This window comes from Muntiacus reevesi, chromosome 4 (assembly GCF_963930625.1).
Source record: "Muntiacus reevesi chromosome 4, mMunRee1.1, whole genome shotgun sequence".
NCBI lineage: Eukaryota > Metazoa > Chordata > Mammalia > Artiodactyla > Cervidae > Muntiacus > Muntiacus reevesi.
In genome coordinates this window covers 110,918,954-110,934,735 of record NC_089252.1, presented here as the reverse complement: position 1 = coordinate 110,934,735, position 15,782 = coordinate 110,918,954, and the positions used below count along the sequence as shown (strand labels likewise).

Genomic DNA, 15,782 nt, shown 5'->3' with positions numbered 1-15,782 from the left:
ACTTTATCACAATAAACTGTGGAAAATTCTGAAAGAGATGGGAATACCAGACCACCTTACTTGCCTCCTAAGAAATCTGTATGTAGGTCAAGAAGCAACAGTTAGAACTGGACATGGAACTACAGAATGGCTCCAAATTGGGAAAGGAGTACATCAAGCCTGTATACTGTCACCCTGCTTATTTAACTTCCATGCAGAGTACATCATGCGGAATGCTGGGCTGGATGAAGCACAAGCTGGAATCAAAATTGCTGGGAGAAATATCAATAACCTCAGATATGCAGATGACACCACCCTTACGGCAGAAAGCGAAGAAGAACTAAAGAGCCTCTTAATGATGAAAGTGAAACAAGGAGAGTGAAAAAGTTGGCTTAAAACTCAACATTCAGAAAACTAAGACCATCACTTCATGGCAAACAGATGGGGTAACAATGGAAACAGTGACAGACTTTATTTTCTTGGGCTCCAAAATCATTGCAGATGGTGACTGCAGCCATGAAATTAAAAGACGCTTGCTCCCTGGAAAAGCTATGACAAACCTAGACAGCATATTAAAAAGCAGAGACATTACCTTGCTAACAAAGGTCCATCTAGTCAAAGCTATGATTTTTCCAGTAGTCATGTATGGATGTGAGAGTTGGACTATAAAGAAAGCAAAGCACCAAAGAATTGATGCTTTTGAACTGTGGTGTTGGGAGAAGACTCTTGAGAGCCCCCTGGACTGCAAGGAGATCCAACCAGTCCATCCTAAAGGAGATCAGTCCTGAATATTCATTGGAAGGACTGATGCTGAAGCTGAAACTCCAATACTTTGGCCACCTGATGCGAAGAACTGACTCATTGGAAAAGACCCTGATGCTGGGAAATAACTGAAGGTGGGAGGAGAAGAGGATGACAGAAGATGAGATGGTTGGATGATATCACTGACTTGACGGACATGAGTTTGAGTAAATTCCGGGAGTTGGTGACGGACAGAGAAGCCTGGCGTGTTGCAGTCCACGGGTTCACAGAGTCATACACGACTGAGCGACTGAACTGAACTAAATGGAGAGACACAGTGGGAATGGAGAGGACAGCATGGTGGCCCCCATCCCTGCTCACCATGAACGGTGTCTGAAGCAGTAGATGAAGAGGAGTCATGGGACCCCAGCATCACTGCTGAGGCACACAGGTGCAAAATGTAACACTGATGGGGATGGGGGATTCTTCCTGTATCTTTGAGAACTGTGGGGATTCTCTGGCTCTGCTGGTGAAGAGGGCTTCAGGGACACTAGAAGCTTCCTCCTTGGTGGAAATATCAGAGCACTGACAGCAACACCCACAACATGCTGTACAAGTGAGTGACCCAGGGAAAGGGCTCACCTAACAACAGAGCTCTGTCACATACAGTTACTGCATTCGGTTGAACAAAAGGAGCCAGACAGAAACAGGACAGCATTTGTGATTCCATTTATGTGAAGCTATAGAAGAAGTACATCCCATTCATGCATTGAAGACAGACTGGCCCCTGCAAGGTGGGGCAGGGTATGAGGGCATGTTCTGGGGTGACAGGGCTGCTCCCTACCATCTGGTGACGGGGATGTATGTGTATCCAAACTTGCCCAAAATGTACACTTAGGACTAGTATGTTTCTGCTACATGTAAGTTACATATCAATCAAAGTAACAATTAAAGTGATGTATTTATAAAGAATTTTTAATAACATGGGTACACACCTATACTGTAATCTTTAGCCAAAAAAAGGAGCAGCATAAAGAACTGGTATGTGTGTGAGAACAATTAATCAAAAAGTATGCATGGGAAAAGGTCTGGATTAAAATACATCATGTGTTAAGAAAGACTGTTTTGAGATTGTGAGACAATGACTAATTTTTTCTGTAGTTTCTATTTTTCTGTTTTTCCTAGCTTGATACAATGAGCATGATGTGTTAGTTTTAGAATTAGATACATGTTCTAAAAGCTAAGAGATTCATGTGCTATTCTTTCAGCCCATCTCACTGCTGACATTGATAGAGTCAGTGTGAGCCCCACGGGTTTCAGTTCATTGAGTTCATGCAGTTGGCCCTCTGAACCCAAGAAAGAGTCAGTGTCCTCCCCATCTTGTGCATGATACTCTGAGTCATGGTCCAGAGATGGCGTGGGCAAGCAGAGAGAAGCTGCCCTCAGAACTTGGGTGCAAAGATTCGAACTGGAGCAGCTAGTGAAAGCTTGGCCAGCACCCCAGACGGAGGGCTGGGCATCAAGTCCAGAGTGGCAAACCAGCCAGAAGATCATTTCTTACAGAGAGTCTGAAGGTCTGCATATCAGAACCAGAGCCCTGGAAACTGGAAGGGCCAAGGTAAAAAGATAAGCAGAGATGGGGAAACTAAGTCACTGGTTTGCCTTGCTGTTGTATCCAGAGCAACAATTCATTGCTTAAATGCTGAAGATGTTCCCATGGGTCCTCCCTTCCTTGCACATCCCGGGAATGAACCCCTATACCAAAAGGTGACCCGAATGTCCCCCTAAAAGGGGACACGCACTCTAAGTTGTGCTTCCTCGTTTCACCTGTGAATCCTCACCCTGTATTGCCCAAATGTGTCTTTTCCAAAGCAACTTGGCCATGGAGTCATTTTGTATTTAAGGAGGGAGGTCTCCTGGGGCCCCTAAAGTCCAGCACGTAATTTGACAATGTAGGAAACAGAAGTTCAGGGAGGGGTAGGATCTTGCTAAGGGCACACAATGAGTCAGCCGCACCTTCTGGGTGACCCTGAGCCTGCTTCACTACTCTACACTGCCCTCTGGGGGTAAGTGTCCCCTCAAGTCTACAACCACCCCAATGACAACCCGCAGAAGACAGGGCAAACAAACCCCAGGTCCACGTGGTGAAGGACAAAGCAACCAAAGCCACACACAGAAACATGATGTTTGTCCTGCAGCAACCAAGAGTTCTACACAGTGTAATACCAGTGAACACACAAGGGTCTCTTCAAATTATATTCCCTGTTTCCTGTGAAATTTTGTATTAATTTATTTGCTACCCATTTTGTAAATGCTTTCTCAAGCATACTTTGTACGTCACCACTTAACTAGCCCACAGAGAGCCGGTACCAACAACAGGCTCTACACTTGTTCCGTCGTTTGACCTTGACCACAGATCTGTCAAGTACATTTGTGATTGGGGTTTTTTTTTGGCCCCCGTTTTACAGATAAGAAAACTAAGATCTGGAGAGTTTCAGTAACTTGTACAAATCAAGCGGTAAAGAGTAAAGCTGAGGATTAAGCCCAGCCTGGTGACTGGAGTCCAGTTCTCAACTGCTGTCTCTTGAACCCACATAGAGCATGAACGTGAACATTTTTCCATGACTCATTGCCCTGGCTGTGCTTGCCAGTGGCTGGTCCTTTCTGTCCCTTTCTGGCTTTCCCCAGCAGCCACATCCCCCTACCCTGTAGCACCAGCCATTAGCTTCTCCCTTTCAGCCTCTGCTTTGCTGACAAGGGCCCCAGGAAACCAATTCTATTAGAATTTTATATAATAAATCTAAGAAAGGATCACTGAATGAGTACGAGTCTGATGGTTTTTTGAGTATATTATATGTTGCATTCTCAACTTGGATGTCTCAAGCAATCCTCCCAACAAGCCCAAGGAGCAACCACCATTATTCAGCCCATTCCACAAATGAGAAAGCTGAGGGTAGGGTCAGGCTTTGAGTTCAGGCAATTGACTGCAGAGGCCACTTCAACAGGTTTGGGGTCTTCTCAGATCACAAGTCTGTGTTGGCGTGTGTTTCTTAGCCTGTGGCGGAGGAAACAAAAGCACGCAGAGGGCCCTCCTGTGGCTCAGGGCTGGCTCTCAGTTCTGTTCTATGTTCTCAGTTCTGCTGTCAACAATTGAGGTTTTTAGATAAGTAACCAACCACCAAGGAAGCCTGGGGTGACTGCAGATATTGAAATAGAATCCTAAACTTGACCCTTTTCTTCTGCCACTTGCTGCCTGTTTCATGCTGAAAAACTCTCAAAGAAATTCCAGACAGACTGTATCCTTGGAGTGTGAGGCTCTGCTACCTATGTCCCTGGCATAGGACAGCTACCCACAAATACCTGCTGCCTTGGAGGGCTGCAAAATAGTGGATGAGGAGGCTAAAGTTTCATAATGATGTGCCCCCAAGGTACTTGAGCTGGAGAAAGATGGGCAACATGTTTAGCTCACGGGTGAATATACAGTAAAAACCCTTAAGCAACCAGTTATTGTAGTTTGCAGAGGAAAATAGTATTGGGTGGTGAATGTATGTGTGTGAGTTGTGGGAGGAAAGAGGGGGTAGTGGGGAAGTGAACAAAGTGGGGGGCGTGCATGTTCAGTCCATCAGTTGTATCAGATTTCTTGCAAACCCACGGACTGTATGTAGCCCACCAGGCTCCTCCATCCATGGATTTTTCAGGCAAGAATACTGAAGCGGCTTGCCATTTCCTCCTCCAGGGATCTTTCCAACCCAGGGATGAAACCCACATCTCCTGCATCAGCAAGCAGGTTCTTCATCACTGAGCCAACTGGGAAGCCCAGGTTTAAGAGGGATCACAGGGTTAATGCGAGATGTTCCCCCCACTTTAAAGTCAGTTTCAGCTGGCTTCCGTGAAGACAAATAGCAAGTGGGTCAGAATCTCTCACCCTTGGAGCCTCCCCATTGATAAGCCCTGCAGTCTAGTACAAATCATTTGCCTCTTGGACAGCAGTTTCTTTCAGTAAAACATGTGGCCCTTTGACTAGATGCTCATGAATGTTCTTACAGTTCTAATATCCTTTAATTCCTTCTTTTTTCTAACCATTTGGGTAGTTGGGTGAACTGAGAAGCAAAAAGAAATTGCATAATCAGGGAAACCCATGAATAAAGTTTCAGATTAGAGATCTATTTTCTAGTCTATTTTAAGCTCAATTTAAGAAAAAAAAGAAGGCTGTTCTCTGATGATTTTTTTTGCACAGCCAGATAATTATTCAGTGAAACTCCGCCCCCAACTCAGAAGAAACTGTGCATTTCCTACTTTTATGCTGTCTATATGTTTGATTTGCACAGCTCAGCTGGTCAGAGGAGTTGAGACATCCGTTCCCCTACGAGAATCTCTCCCGGTAAGTCATCTCTCAGCTAACTTTGCCTATTTCTTAGTGCAGCTTGAGTGATGAGTAAAAGCCTTTACAGGAAACCATAGAAAACATCAGAAATATACCAGGTGCTCATTGAACTATCTTAAAATATAATCTTTAAGTAAGGAAAAAGAGTTTAGAATCAGTTTCAGACTGTGATAACATCAAAGATACAAAACAGGATTATGAATGAAAGACTATAAAAAGCCCTCACTTTTCAAAAGAAAGATACTTTCAGAGAATAATCACTGGCCAAAACTTTGACAGACATTATCTTTTGGTGAGGAGAAGTAAAACCTCCTCAGCAGGATGCCCTCTGAACATGTGCCCCACCAGAAGCTGTGTCTAAGTCTCCTTTTATTTCTGCCAAGAAAAGAAGGAAGCCTGAAAATTGATCAAATTAATAACAAGTTATAAATATCAAATCAATTTTCATAGCACATCTAGTGTATGATTCTTTTTCTGGCTCAGAATTTAAAGGTGAGATTTTTCTGTGTGCTTTTCCCAGCTGCTTAATCTGAGGTACTGGGAGCTGGAGTCTCACAGGGACTAATTAAAGAAAATTCTCAGTCAAGCGGTGGGACCTAAACAGACCAGGCAAGTTAGTGGGTTGTGAAGGAACTAAGCTAACACAGGATGCATGCGAGGAGATGAAACACTGTCCACTTGACCATTTCTTATGTACTGGGGGAGGCCGTCCTTAATCATAGCAGCTCAGAAACTACAAACTTCAGAGAAAATGTGAGAATGGCAAGCAGGATTTCACAACTGGCTGCTGGCTCCTATGACCTTCTCCAGGGACGTGGGCATCAGACTGTTTCATTCTGACTATATCAATGCTCCAGGCTGACAATCCTGCTTGTAGTTCTCTCACCAAGGAGTGAAAGACAGGGACCATAGCAGTTAAGAGTTGCAGGCTGCACTGCCTGCCTTCAAAATTAGTTGCTTACTCCCTGTGGGTCTTTGGGGAAGTTATTCATCTTCTCTGTGCTCTGAGGTTCTTATTTGCAAAACGGGGACAATAAACCTGACCTGCCTCACTGAGTCACCTTGAGGATTAACTGAATGAATGAAGCTTAGAACAGTGCTTGGCAGGCAGAGTGCCCTTGAGAACTGTTCATTATCACCAGCAAGCTCCTAATGATGCTATGTGTAAGCTAACTCCAGGGATGACAGCTTAAGAACAGACATGGTTGGACAGTTCCTGACCCAATTTCTGGACATTGTTATCACAGCTTCATTCACTCCACGTGGCTACGCAACATCCGATTTTATTTGGTGAGATGACTGATGTGTTCCATCTAGTAAGCAGACAGTGTCAGTCGCTCAGTCATGTCTGACTCATATGACCTCATGGATTGTAGCCTGCCAGGCTCCTCTAACCATGGAAATACTAGAGTGGGTTGCCATTTCCTCCTCCAGGGGATCTTCCCAACCCAGGGATCGAACCCAGGTCTCCAGCATTGCAGGCAGATTCTTAACCATCTGAGCCACCACAGAAACCCAGCGCAGAGAAGCTAGCACCAAACTGATATAAAAAGTTCATTGTTTGACCAAAAAAGGTACTTCAGTTAAATGTAGAAATCTATGCATCAATTTTTAAAACCTACTGAAGTATTGCATTCATGACGGACTGCTAAGGACATTCTAGGACTTTATAAAACAGCTCTTCTTTATTTACAGAGTCAAGCAAAATGGATTATCAAACATCAACTCCCACCTATGACATTGATTATGGGATGTCAGAGCCATGCCAAAAACTCAACGTGAGGCAGGTTGCAGCCCGGCTCCTGCCCCCACTCTACTCGCTGGTGTTCATCTTTGGTTTTGTGGGTAACACGCTGGTGTTCCTCATCCTGATAAACTGCAAAAAGCTGAAGAGCATGACTGACATCTACCTGCTCAACTTGGCCATCTCTGACCTACTGTTCATCATCACTGTCCCATTCTGGGCTCACTATGCTGCAGACCAGTGGGTCTTTGGAAATACAATGTGCCAGCTATTCACAGGGTTCTATTTCATTGGTTATTTTGGTGGAATCTTCTTCATCATCCTCTTGACAATCGATAGGTACCTGGCTATTGTCCATGCTGTGTTTGCTTTAAAAGCCAGAACAGTCACCTTTGGGGCGGTGACAAGTGGGGTCACCTGGGTGGTGGCTGTGTTTGCCTCTCTCCCAGGAATTATCTTTACTAAATCCCAAAAAGAAGGCTCTCGTCATACATGCAGCCCACATTTCCCATCCAGTCAGTATCATTTCTGGAAGAATTTCCAAACTTTAAAGATAGTCATCTTGGGGCTGGTGCTGCCCCTGCTTGTGATGATTGTCTGCTACTCAGGAATCCTGAAAACCCTGCTCCGGTGTCGCAACGAGAAGAAGAAGCATAAGGCTGTGCGGCTCATCTTCGTGATCATGATTGTCTACTTTCTCTTCTGGGCTCCCTACAACATCGTCCTTCTCCTGAGCACCTTCCAGGAATTCTTTGGCTTGAATAACTGCAGTGGTTCCAACAGGCTGGACCAAGCCATGCAGGTGACAGAGACCCTGGGGATGACGCACTGCTGCATCAACCCCATCATCTATGCCTTCGTGGGGGAGAAATTCCGAAACTATCTCTTACGGTTCTTCCGAAAGTACATCGCCAGCCGCTTCTGCAAAAGCTGTCCAGTCTTCCAGGGAGAGGCTCCAGAGCGAGTAAGCTCCGTTTATACACGATCCACAGGAGAACAGGAAATCTCTGTTGGCTTGTGATCTGACTCAGTTTATACATGCAAACTGTGGGGGAGTAGTTCTTTTCAAGAGAAAATTACTGTCAACAAGGGTTTAAGATTCATCCATCAATTTGGCATCAGCTCTAAGTATATTAGGTATTTCAAGCCCATCAATTTTAGAAAGCCAAAGCAAAACATGCTGATGAAACAGCAATCTTCTCACCTCCCCCCCACATACAGCAATTCACTAGCAAGCTCTCTCCTCACTACAAAAGGTTCAATGTTTAAAAAAAAAAAATCCTCAGAGAATTGTTAATTCCTGAGTTTGGTTACCTGAACAGGAATAACAAAATGAACTGAGGAAAGTATTGTATAGTTTCTTATCTGGGTAGGGCCACAGCCAGGTTGCAAATGTGATTAAAATAGGTCCTTCTCTTGCCAAGGGGAGAAAAGACATGCCGGTGATCAGATAAGAAATGACATCTTCCATGTGGGATCTCCCCCGAAAGGTATGTTAGTAAGTTCCACAGACACTGATGCCAAGGGAGAGTCCTGTGGTCTGCCGAGACCTGGGAAGGCTTCTTCGCAGAAAAGGGACTGGAGGTCGATGGTCTGTTGGTGGAGAAGCTGAGCTCCAGGATGAAGGCACTGCACAGGCAAAACTTGGCTGTGGGGAGACAGGCACTGGCTGGGGGAGCCCTGGGAGGAAAAATGAGGCTGGCGCATGAGAAAACTGGACGGCATTGCTCATCAAAGTCCGAGAGCAGAGTGGGGAGCCCTGGCCAGTGTTGCAGAAGGCTCATTCTGTAGCCAAAGGATGGCCTGGAAAGGTGAGCCTTCAGGTCACGGAGACCAGCAACAATGCAATCAAGTGAGGAGGCTCCACTAAAGTTGAAGCCAGAGATGGGAACGATGGATACCTCCTCACAGCATTGAGGATGAGAGCCAGCAGAACTTGGGGTGGATCTGGCTTGGCAGTGAAGGGCAGAGAGGAGTTAGAGACTCCCTATATTTGAGGTAAGCATCAGAGGTGCCCTAAAAAAGACATCAAGCATGGAAGGAGGAGGAGGTTTAGGTCAAAACAGGAGTTGGTGGGAGAGAAAGGGTCCAGTTTTGTAAGCTGAACACCACCCTAGGCAGACAGACCCTGGGCTGTCTATCGTTGACTGCTCCTGCCACCAGAGCAGTCCTTCCATCCTGGCTCAAACCATGAGGCATCCCCAGGTGGCTCTGAAATACCAGATTTACAAATGCACGAGTCTGAGGTCCAGAACACTTCCAGGTCAGATATGACATTTGGGTGGTACTGATTACATAGTGAACAAAAATCCAAAGCTTTATAAGCACTGAGTAAAGAGGCCCGAAAGAGCTGAAGAAAGCCTAAATGACGGCTTCTAAGTACGGTCTTCTGGATTTAACTATCAATAGATAAAGGGAAAACAGACACACTCATCTGGAAACAGGCAGCTTCAAGCTTTTTAAACCACAGAATATACAATTTACCAACATCTGTGCTTCAACCGGAGTGTCGGGGCTAGAGATACACATTCCAGATGCATTTCTGAACAAACCTTATCCAAACACTAAGAGACTTCTTTCAAAGGAAGAATTGTGTGGGATTTTTTTTACAGTTTGCTAGTTATATTATTATTTTGTATATGCCTAAGACTGTTTTGAGTCCAGGGGTATCTAAGACCATCACTGTAAAGATTAGGTGGGAAAACACAAAGGAATGAGAACCTCTCAAGAGATTAAGACGTCAGAATAAGAGGTACTACTGATTTTTCTCCAGCTCTAAAGTGTGAAACTTGAGGATTGTGGCTGTCAATAGGAAGTGACTGGAAGGGTCTTTTGTCTTGCTCTTAAAGTTGTTAAGAGTGGACACGTGGCATATGAACCTTGTTTCTGGGTCAGTTCAAACATTCTGATATACATATACACACACACACACACACACACACACACACACATACATATATGTGACATTATTATGTATATAGACAGTTACAAGTTGCTTGGAAGAAAATATGCATCTAATAAAAACCGTGAAAAATAATTGACTGTATTCTTGTTCTTTCAGCCAATGTACATTTAGAATACTACACATAAAATTGTGAGAAAATTTTTCAAGTAGCTGATTTGGAAAATTTCATGCACATACAAACACACATATTGAGGATTATTTTTTCTAATTATTTTTAAAAGTTGACCCTCTCACTGGGTCAAATTGCCAGAATAATTTGTTTTTAAAGACGCTACCTCTCAGAGTGGAGATTCTGCACAACTGACCCTGAAAACTTTTAAATTTCAAACTTAATTCTCTACTCAAGCAAAAGAATTGACATGATTCTTCAGAGAAAATCAATGCGTGATTCAACATATGTTAACTGTCTAGGTTGGACAATGGAAAAGACATAATGCTGTAACTTGGTCATTCATCTGTAATCTTGTGTTGCAGACACAGGATACAGAAGAAGGTCACTGGTGGCTGTGAAGATTGCTTTTGTTTCATTTGACAATCTCTCCCCAAAACTTGGCTGCAATTGCATTGATGACAACGGTGTTCACACAGACTTCTGTGCACGTGTCTCCTTCCCTCAAGGAGGACAGGTGCTCCAGGTAGAGGTGACCTACCTGGGCATATTCACACAGTTTTCCCCCTGCTTCCCTCTCCTCTTCCAAGCACACGCTAGAGTCGGTTGCCATCCTAACTTGGAGGTCTGTGACAAGGACAACTTCTCCCTAACAATACTGAAGGACTGCCTTCTATCTCACAGGGTACAAGGAGGCATGAACCAAGGTCAGGTGGGAGGGGCTGGGGTTAAAGCAGAGGGAAGGACCAGGGAGAAAGGAGGCCTCCCCTATAAGATGAACATGGCTGCATAGGGAGGTTGGAAGGTGTCAGTTGTATGACTGATACACATGTACTTCTCATCCTCTTTCCTGCTAAATAAAACTAGCCCAATGTCAACATGAAGAAAAGCTACCCAACGTGTCTGTACACCCAACGTGATGTACCCAGGGTGCATCCTGTCCCCCATCATGTGTACGCCTCACGCCTCATTTGCCTTGATCCTCCACACCCCTCGCTCTGCAAGCCCCTTCACTGCCCACCTCTTTTTTTGCCCATCGCTTAGATCAGCAAATGAATGTAAACTCTTTATGACCTGCAGGTTCTGACTTATCTCAATGCCTCAACCCAGGGTTTCATGCCATGGAGAAAGTCAAAGAAAAGGTGAATGCCCTTAGAGGGAGAAATAGTGTGCAATTCATAAATTGGGATTCTGCTGACATCTGTATTCCAAGGGTTCTCAGTAGCAGCAGCTCTCACTAAATTAAATGCATTGGTATTTCTAGTGACTAAATTAATAAGTTATTTACTTTATATCAAAGGACAGATTCCCCTACATGAACATAGATGTCCAAGTGTTAACCCTTCTTATGAAGGCAGGAGACTTACCACAGAAGTAAGATGTGAGTCAGAGAACAACTCCTGAACTTCCTAACTGCTCTGGCTCATAGCTTGAGAGCATATCCTTTACCAGCAGTTCAGGGTTTGTGCAGAGTGTCTATATAACCCTTGGGGTGAGAAGAGACAGAAGAGGCAGAAAGAGGCATTTTTCATAGGTCCTTTTCAAAATTCACGATAAAAATCTTGCTTGTATTTTTCTAAAACACTGTCAAACTTTAATATTTTACATTATGTATATGTCAAAATTATGCCACACTTTTCATTTTCCTTAGTTTATTGTAAGCCTTTTTATAACTCTTATTTGGCTCCATACTGTTACTACTTTGAGAATAAGTTCTGTACCATTTTGATTCTGCCATGCTTCAGCAACTTATTTTTGTCTCTTTTAAAGTGGCAACTAGTTTTTTAAAGCACAGCTTATATGTCTTTCTCAAATTAAATGCAAAGCCATTAAGAACCTTGGGCTGTACTGCCCCCCTGTGGCCACTTAGCAAACCAACAAGTGTGGCCAGCAGCCATCCTTGATCAGAGATACGCATACGGAGCATTTTTATACTCAGCTATTTCGAGTCTGTCTCTGCTGGCACCACAGCTGTTGTGTAGAAGGAGTATCACCACAACAGGTCAGGGTAGATGATGCACTACTCATTATTTGTGAAGAACAAGCGGAGCATCAGTGGAGGCCTCACTGATGGAATGGTAACCCACTCCAGTATTCGTGCTTGGAGAATTCCATGGACAGAGGAGCCTGGCGGGCTTTAGTCCATGGGGTCGCAAAGAGTCGGACACGACTGAGCAACTTTCACTGATGCCTGGAGTGAAGGTCCCAGCTGCCCAGAACCAATCTCTGCAGATCTGGCCAATTTCTGGGATTCAGATTTGAAATCTGTGATGCAGCCTGTGGTTCTGACTTTCAGAACTTCCCCAGGTGATTCTAAGTGCTGCCACAAGTTTGAATACCACTTGCTTGTAGCCGGTTGAACCGAAAGCAGGTTCAGGGAGGACTGCCATCTGGGCAGGATGCTGCCCAGCCTGGAAGTGGGCGACTTGTGGGCCCAGGAGAGTCTGAACTCAGATCTTTCCATTTTCATAACAGAACACTGACTCTGTCTTCCCCTAGGCTGATTTTAAAAGCATGTAAATCTAGACTTAATTGGCAATATAAAAATAATCTGTATTCGAGGCTCCAAATATTTTGCTTTCATTTCTGGTTTTGGATTGTGTTTTGACCTGTCTGTTCCACGTGAAAAGTAAATAAAAGTGGGATGTCTGGCGCCCATGCTGAGCTTGGCAGCTTCAAATTCAATAAAGAACAAGTCAAGGTCTGTCTGAGATGGTTTGCAAGTGAATATAGATTTTGCTTCCTTTGGTAAAAGAATTCTGCCCCCACCGTTTCCATCTCCCTTCAGTAAGCACCACCTTTAACCAAGTCCAGCAAAAACCGTCATCCCAAAAGAACTGGATAACTCTGGGAGTCCTGGTCAACCCTGGATAAGGCAATGAAAATTCTGCAGAGAAATAAAGTTTTAAAAGAGCATTGCTCCTATTTAGTCTCAAATTTCTCTACTTATGTTTACTACCACTTAGCTAATATTCTTCAAAAATCCCTTTTAAGAATACAACATTTTCCAACATATGATCAAATCAGGGCTCTGTTGATTGGTTAACTCTCTCCTTCATGCAGGGTACAAAGAAGAGCCTGGTAGATGAAAGAAATAGGTATTTAAAAATCAGACTGACTTCAGTTCCAGCCTCAATACTATGGGAGTTTGCATAAGTGACTTAAAGACTCTGGATGTCAGATTCCTTTCCTGTAACTTGGTATACTATTAATATCCACTGGGAATTATGCTGATATACAGTGTCTAGACCAGCACTGTCCAGTAGCATTTTCTGTAATGATGGAAATGCTCTGTATTTGCATTGTCCAATACAGTGGCCACCAAACTAGTGCAAAATGTGGCTATGTGAATGTGGAACTAGGCTCTTTATTTCAATTAATTAATTTTTTAATATGGCATATAGTTGGGAAAATAATGGAAACAGTGACAGACTTTATTTTCTTGGGCTCCAAAACCACTGCAGATGGTGACTTGCAGTCATGAAATTAAAAGATGCTTGCTCCTTGGAAGAAAAGCTATGACCAACTGATTCAGCATATTAAAAAGCAAAGACATTACTTTGCCAACAAAGGTCCCTCTAGTCAAAGTTACGGTTTTTCCAGTAGTCATGTATGAATGTGAGAGCTGGACCATACAGAAAGCTGAGCGCCCAAGAATTGATGCTTTTGAACTGTGGTGTTGGAGAAGACTCTTGAGAGTTCCTTGGACTGCAAGGAGATCCAACCAGTCCATCCTAAAGGAGATCAGTCCTGAATATTCATTGGAAGGACTGATGCTGAAGCTGAAACTCCAATACTTTGGCCACCTGATGTGAAGAAGTGACTCACTGGAAAAGACCCTGATGCTGGGAAAGACTGAAGGCAGGAGGAGAAGGGGACACAGAGGATGAGATGGATGGCATCACCGACTTGATGGACATGAGTTTGAGTAGGCTCCCGGAGTTGGTGATGGACAGGGAAGCCTGACAAGTGCAGTCCATGGGGTCGCAAAGAGTCGGACATGATTGAGCAACTGAACTGAACTGAACTGATGAACAATGACTACATTAATGGACAGTACAAGTCTGGCATACAATAGATACTCATAAATATCGGGATTACTTGGACTCTGGCATCAAGGATTCCTATGTTTAAATTCCTAGGCACATTACTAAATGTTTCCAAGCTTCAGTGTCTTCATCTGTAATATGGGCCTAATAACAATAGCTTCCCTATAGATTGGTTCAGAAGATTAAACAGAAACTGCATGATAACAACTTAATGTAGTACCTGGCACACAGAAGGAACCTCTTGCAATTGTGGGCTACTTTTCTAATAATAGCTATTTGCTCTCTAAATTAGAATCCCACTCCGGCAAAAAATGCTCTTCCCCATGGTGGGTGATCCAGCTCGCTTTCTGCAGGGGAACAGAAGCACTGCAGACCTGACAGGGCTCTTCGGGTGTGAAATCAAACACCATGTATTTAGAGTGATAGACAGAAAGGGCCTCCCAACTTTGTGGCATAATGTTCAATCCATCAACCTTATAGATCTCCTCTGGAAAGTCTTTTAAGGGTAACAAATCTGATCAGGTTTCTGGCTGGATGCAAACCCTATGACTCAAAGCAAAGTGAGAGATGGGGATGTGGGTGACAGGTCAACTCCTCTCCTCTATCCCTGGGATTCTGACAGAAGCATATACACAATGAGAATCAAAACTACATAATAGTCAATGAGTCCTGGCAAAGTAACACGGGCAGATGTGGCTTAGGCAGGAAGCCAATGGGGTTTCTCAACACTGTCCTCAATGAAGATCCAGGACCCTCACCCCGAGGTGTACCAGTAGAAAGAAAGCGCAATCGAGACGCCCCCCAGCCCACATTCCTCTCTCGGAAGCTGGGACAATCAGGGGTGAGAGAAAGGGTCCCCATCAGCCCTCCACTGAGAGGGAAAAAGCACTTGGGCAGAGGCTCTGCCTTCCTTGGGCCAGAAGCAGAAACCTGGGGAAATGAGAAATGAGGGGAGTCTCCCTAGTACCATTCAGCTGTGCATTATCTGCAACTCAACATGCATTCATTCAGCAAGCATTATGGAGGGACTTCTACGCACAAGATAGCAACCATTCCACAAAAGACAGTTCCTGTCTTCACAAGGTTCACTGTTTAGAGAGAAAGGCAAGCAAATAACAAAGTGACCTGGTGTTTGAAGGTAATGAGGTGCAGGAAGGAGGCTCTAAGAGTCAGAGGAGGGTAGCTCTCCCAGGCCAAGCACAGGAGCCCAGGGAAGTAAGCCAGCAGGAGGCAATGTGTACCTGAGCAAGGGTTGCAGAGAAGCTCCTCAGGTAGATCTCCAGAGAGGGAACAAGTGTGCAGAGGTGACCAAGAAAATGGCACAGGCCAGGGGCTTCAGGTGGCACAGCCGAGATGAGAGAGGTAGATGGATGGCTAGATGGATTGTAAAGACAAACCATGGAAGTGTGAGAGGAGGCAAGGGGCGCGCTCCTCCCAAGGGAGGTTAGGAGTGGTGGCCAGTACGGAGGGAGGGCAGGACCAGGTAGTGTCCCCTCCAGGCTCTCCCTTTGAGCAGAAGCAAAACAGAAGGTGACGGGGAGCCAGGGATCTCCCCAACACAGTACGCAAGTGCATGAGCTATTTATGATTCCATAGCCCCCATTTACTCAGTAATTCAACATTTATTGAGTGCCTACTGTATGCAACATCTATGTCCAGCTCTCGGGTGTGGATTCTATCCTGCCGGCCATAGGAAACCCTTGATACCATGAGACACCCTCAGCTTTGCTTTTCAGAAAAAGTCTGTAGGACAAAACGAGAGACTCAGAGAAGGAGCAGTGTCACAAACCACAGTTGGAATGAATTTCCTG

The 15,782-nt window shown here is 44.5% G+C and overlaps 1 protein-coding gene across 1 annotated transcript; it reads left to right on the top strand.

The window, feature by feature from the left end:
- The first annotated feature begins 5,027 nt into the window (after positions 1 to 5,027).
- On the top strand, positions 5,028 to 9,868 carry CCR5 (C-C motif chemokine receptor 5). Its single transcript, XM_065935397.1, has 2 exons — positions 5,028 to 5,101; positions 6,800 to 9,868. Exon 2 carries the CDS (start codon positions 6,811 to 6,813, stop codon positions 7,867 to 7,869), a length of 1,059 nt encoding a protein of 352 aa, XP_065791469.1. The 5' UTR covers positions 5,028 to 5,101; positions 6,800 to 6,810; the 3' UTR covers positions 7,870 to 9,868.
- The last annotated feature ends 5,914 nt before the right edge of the window (positions 9,869 to 15,782 follow it).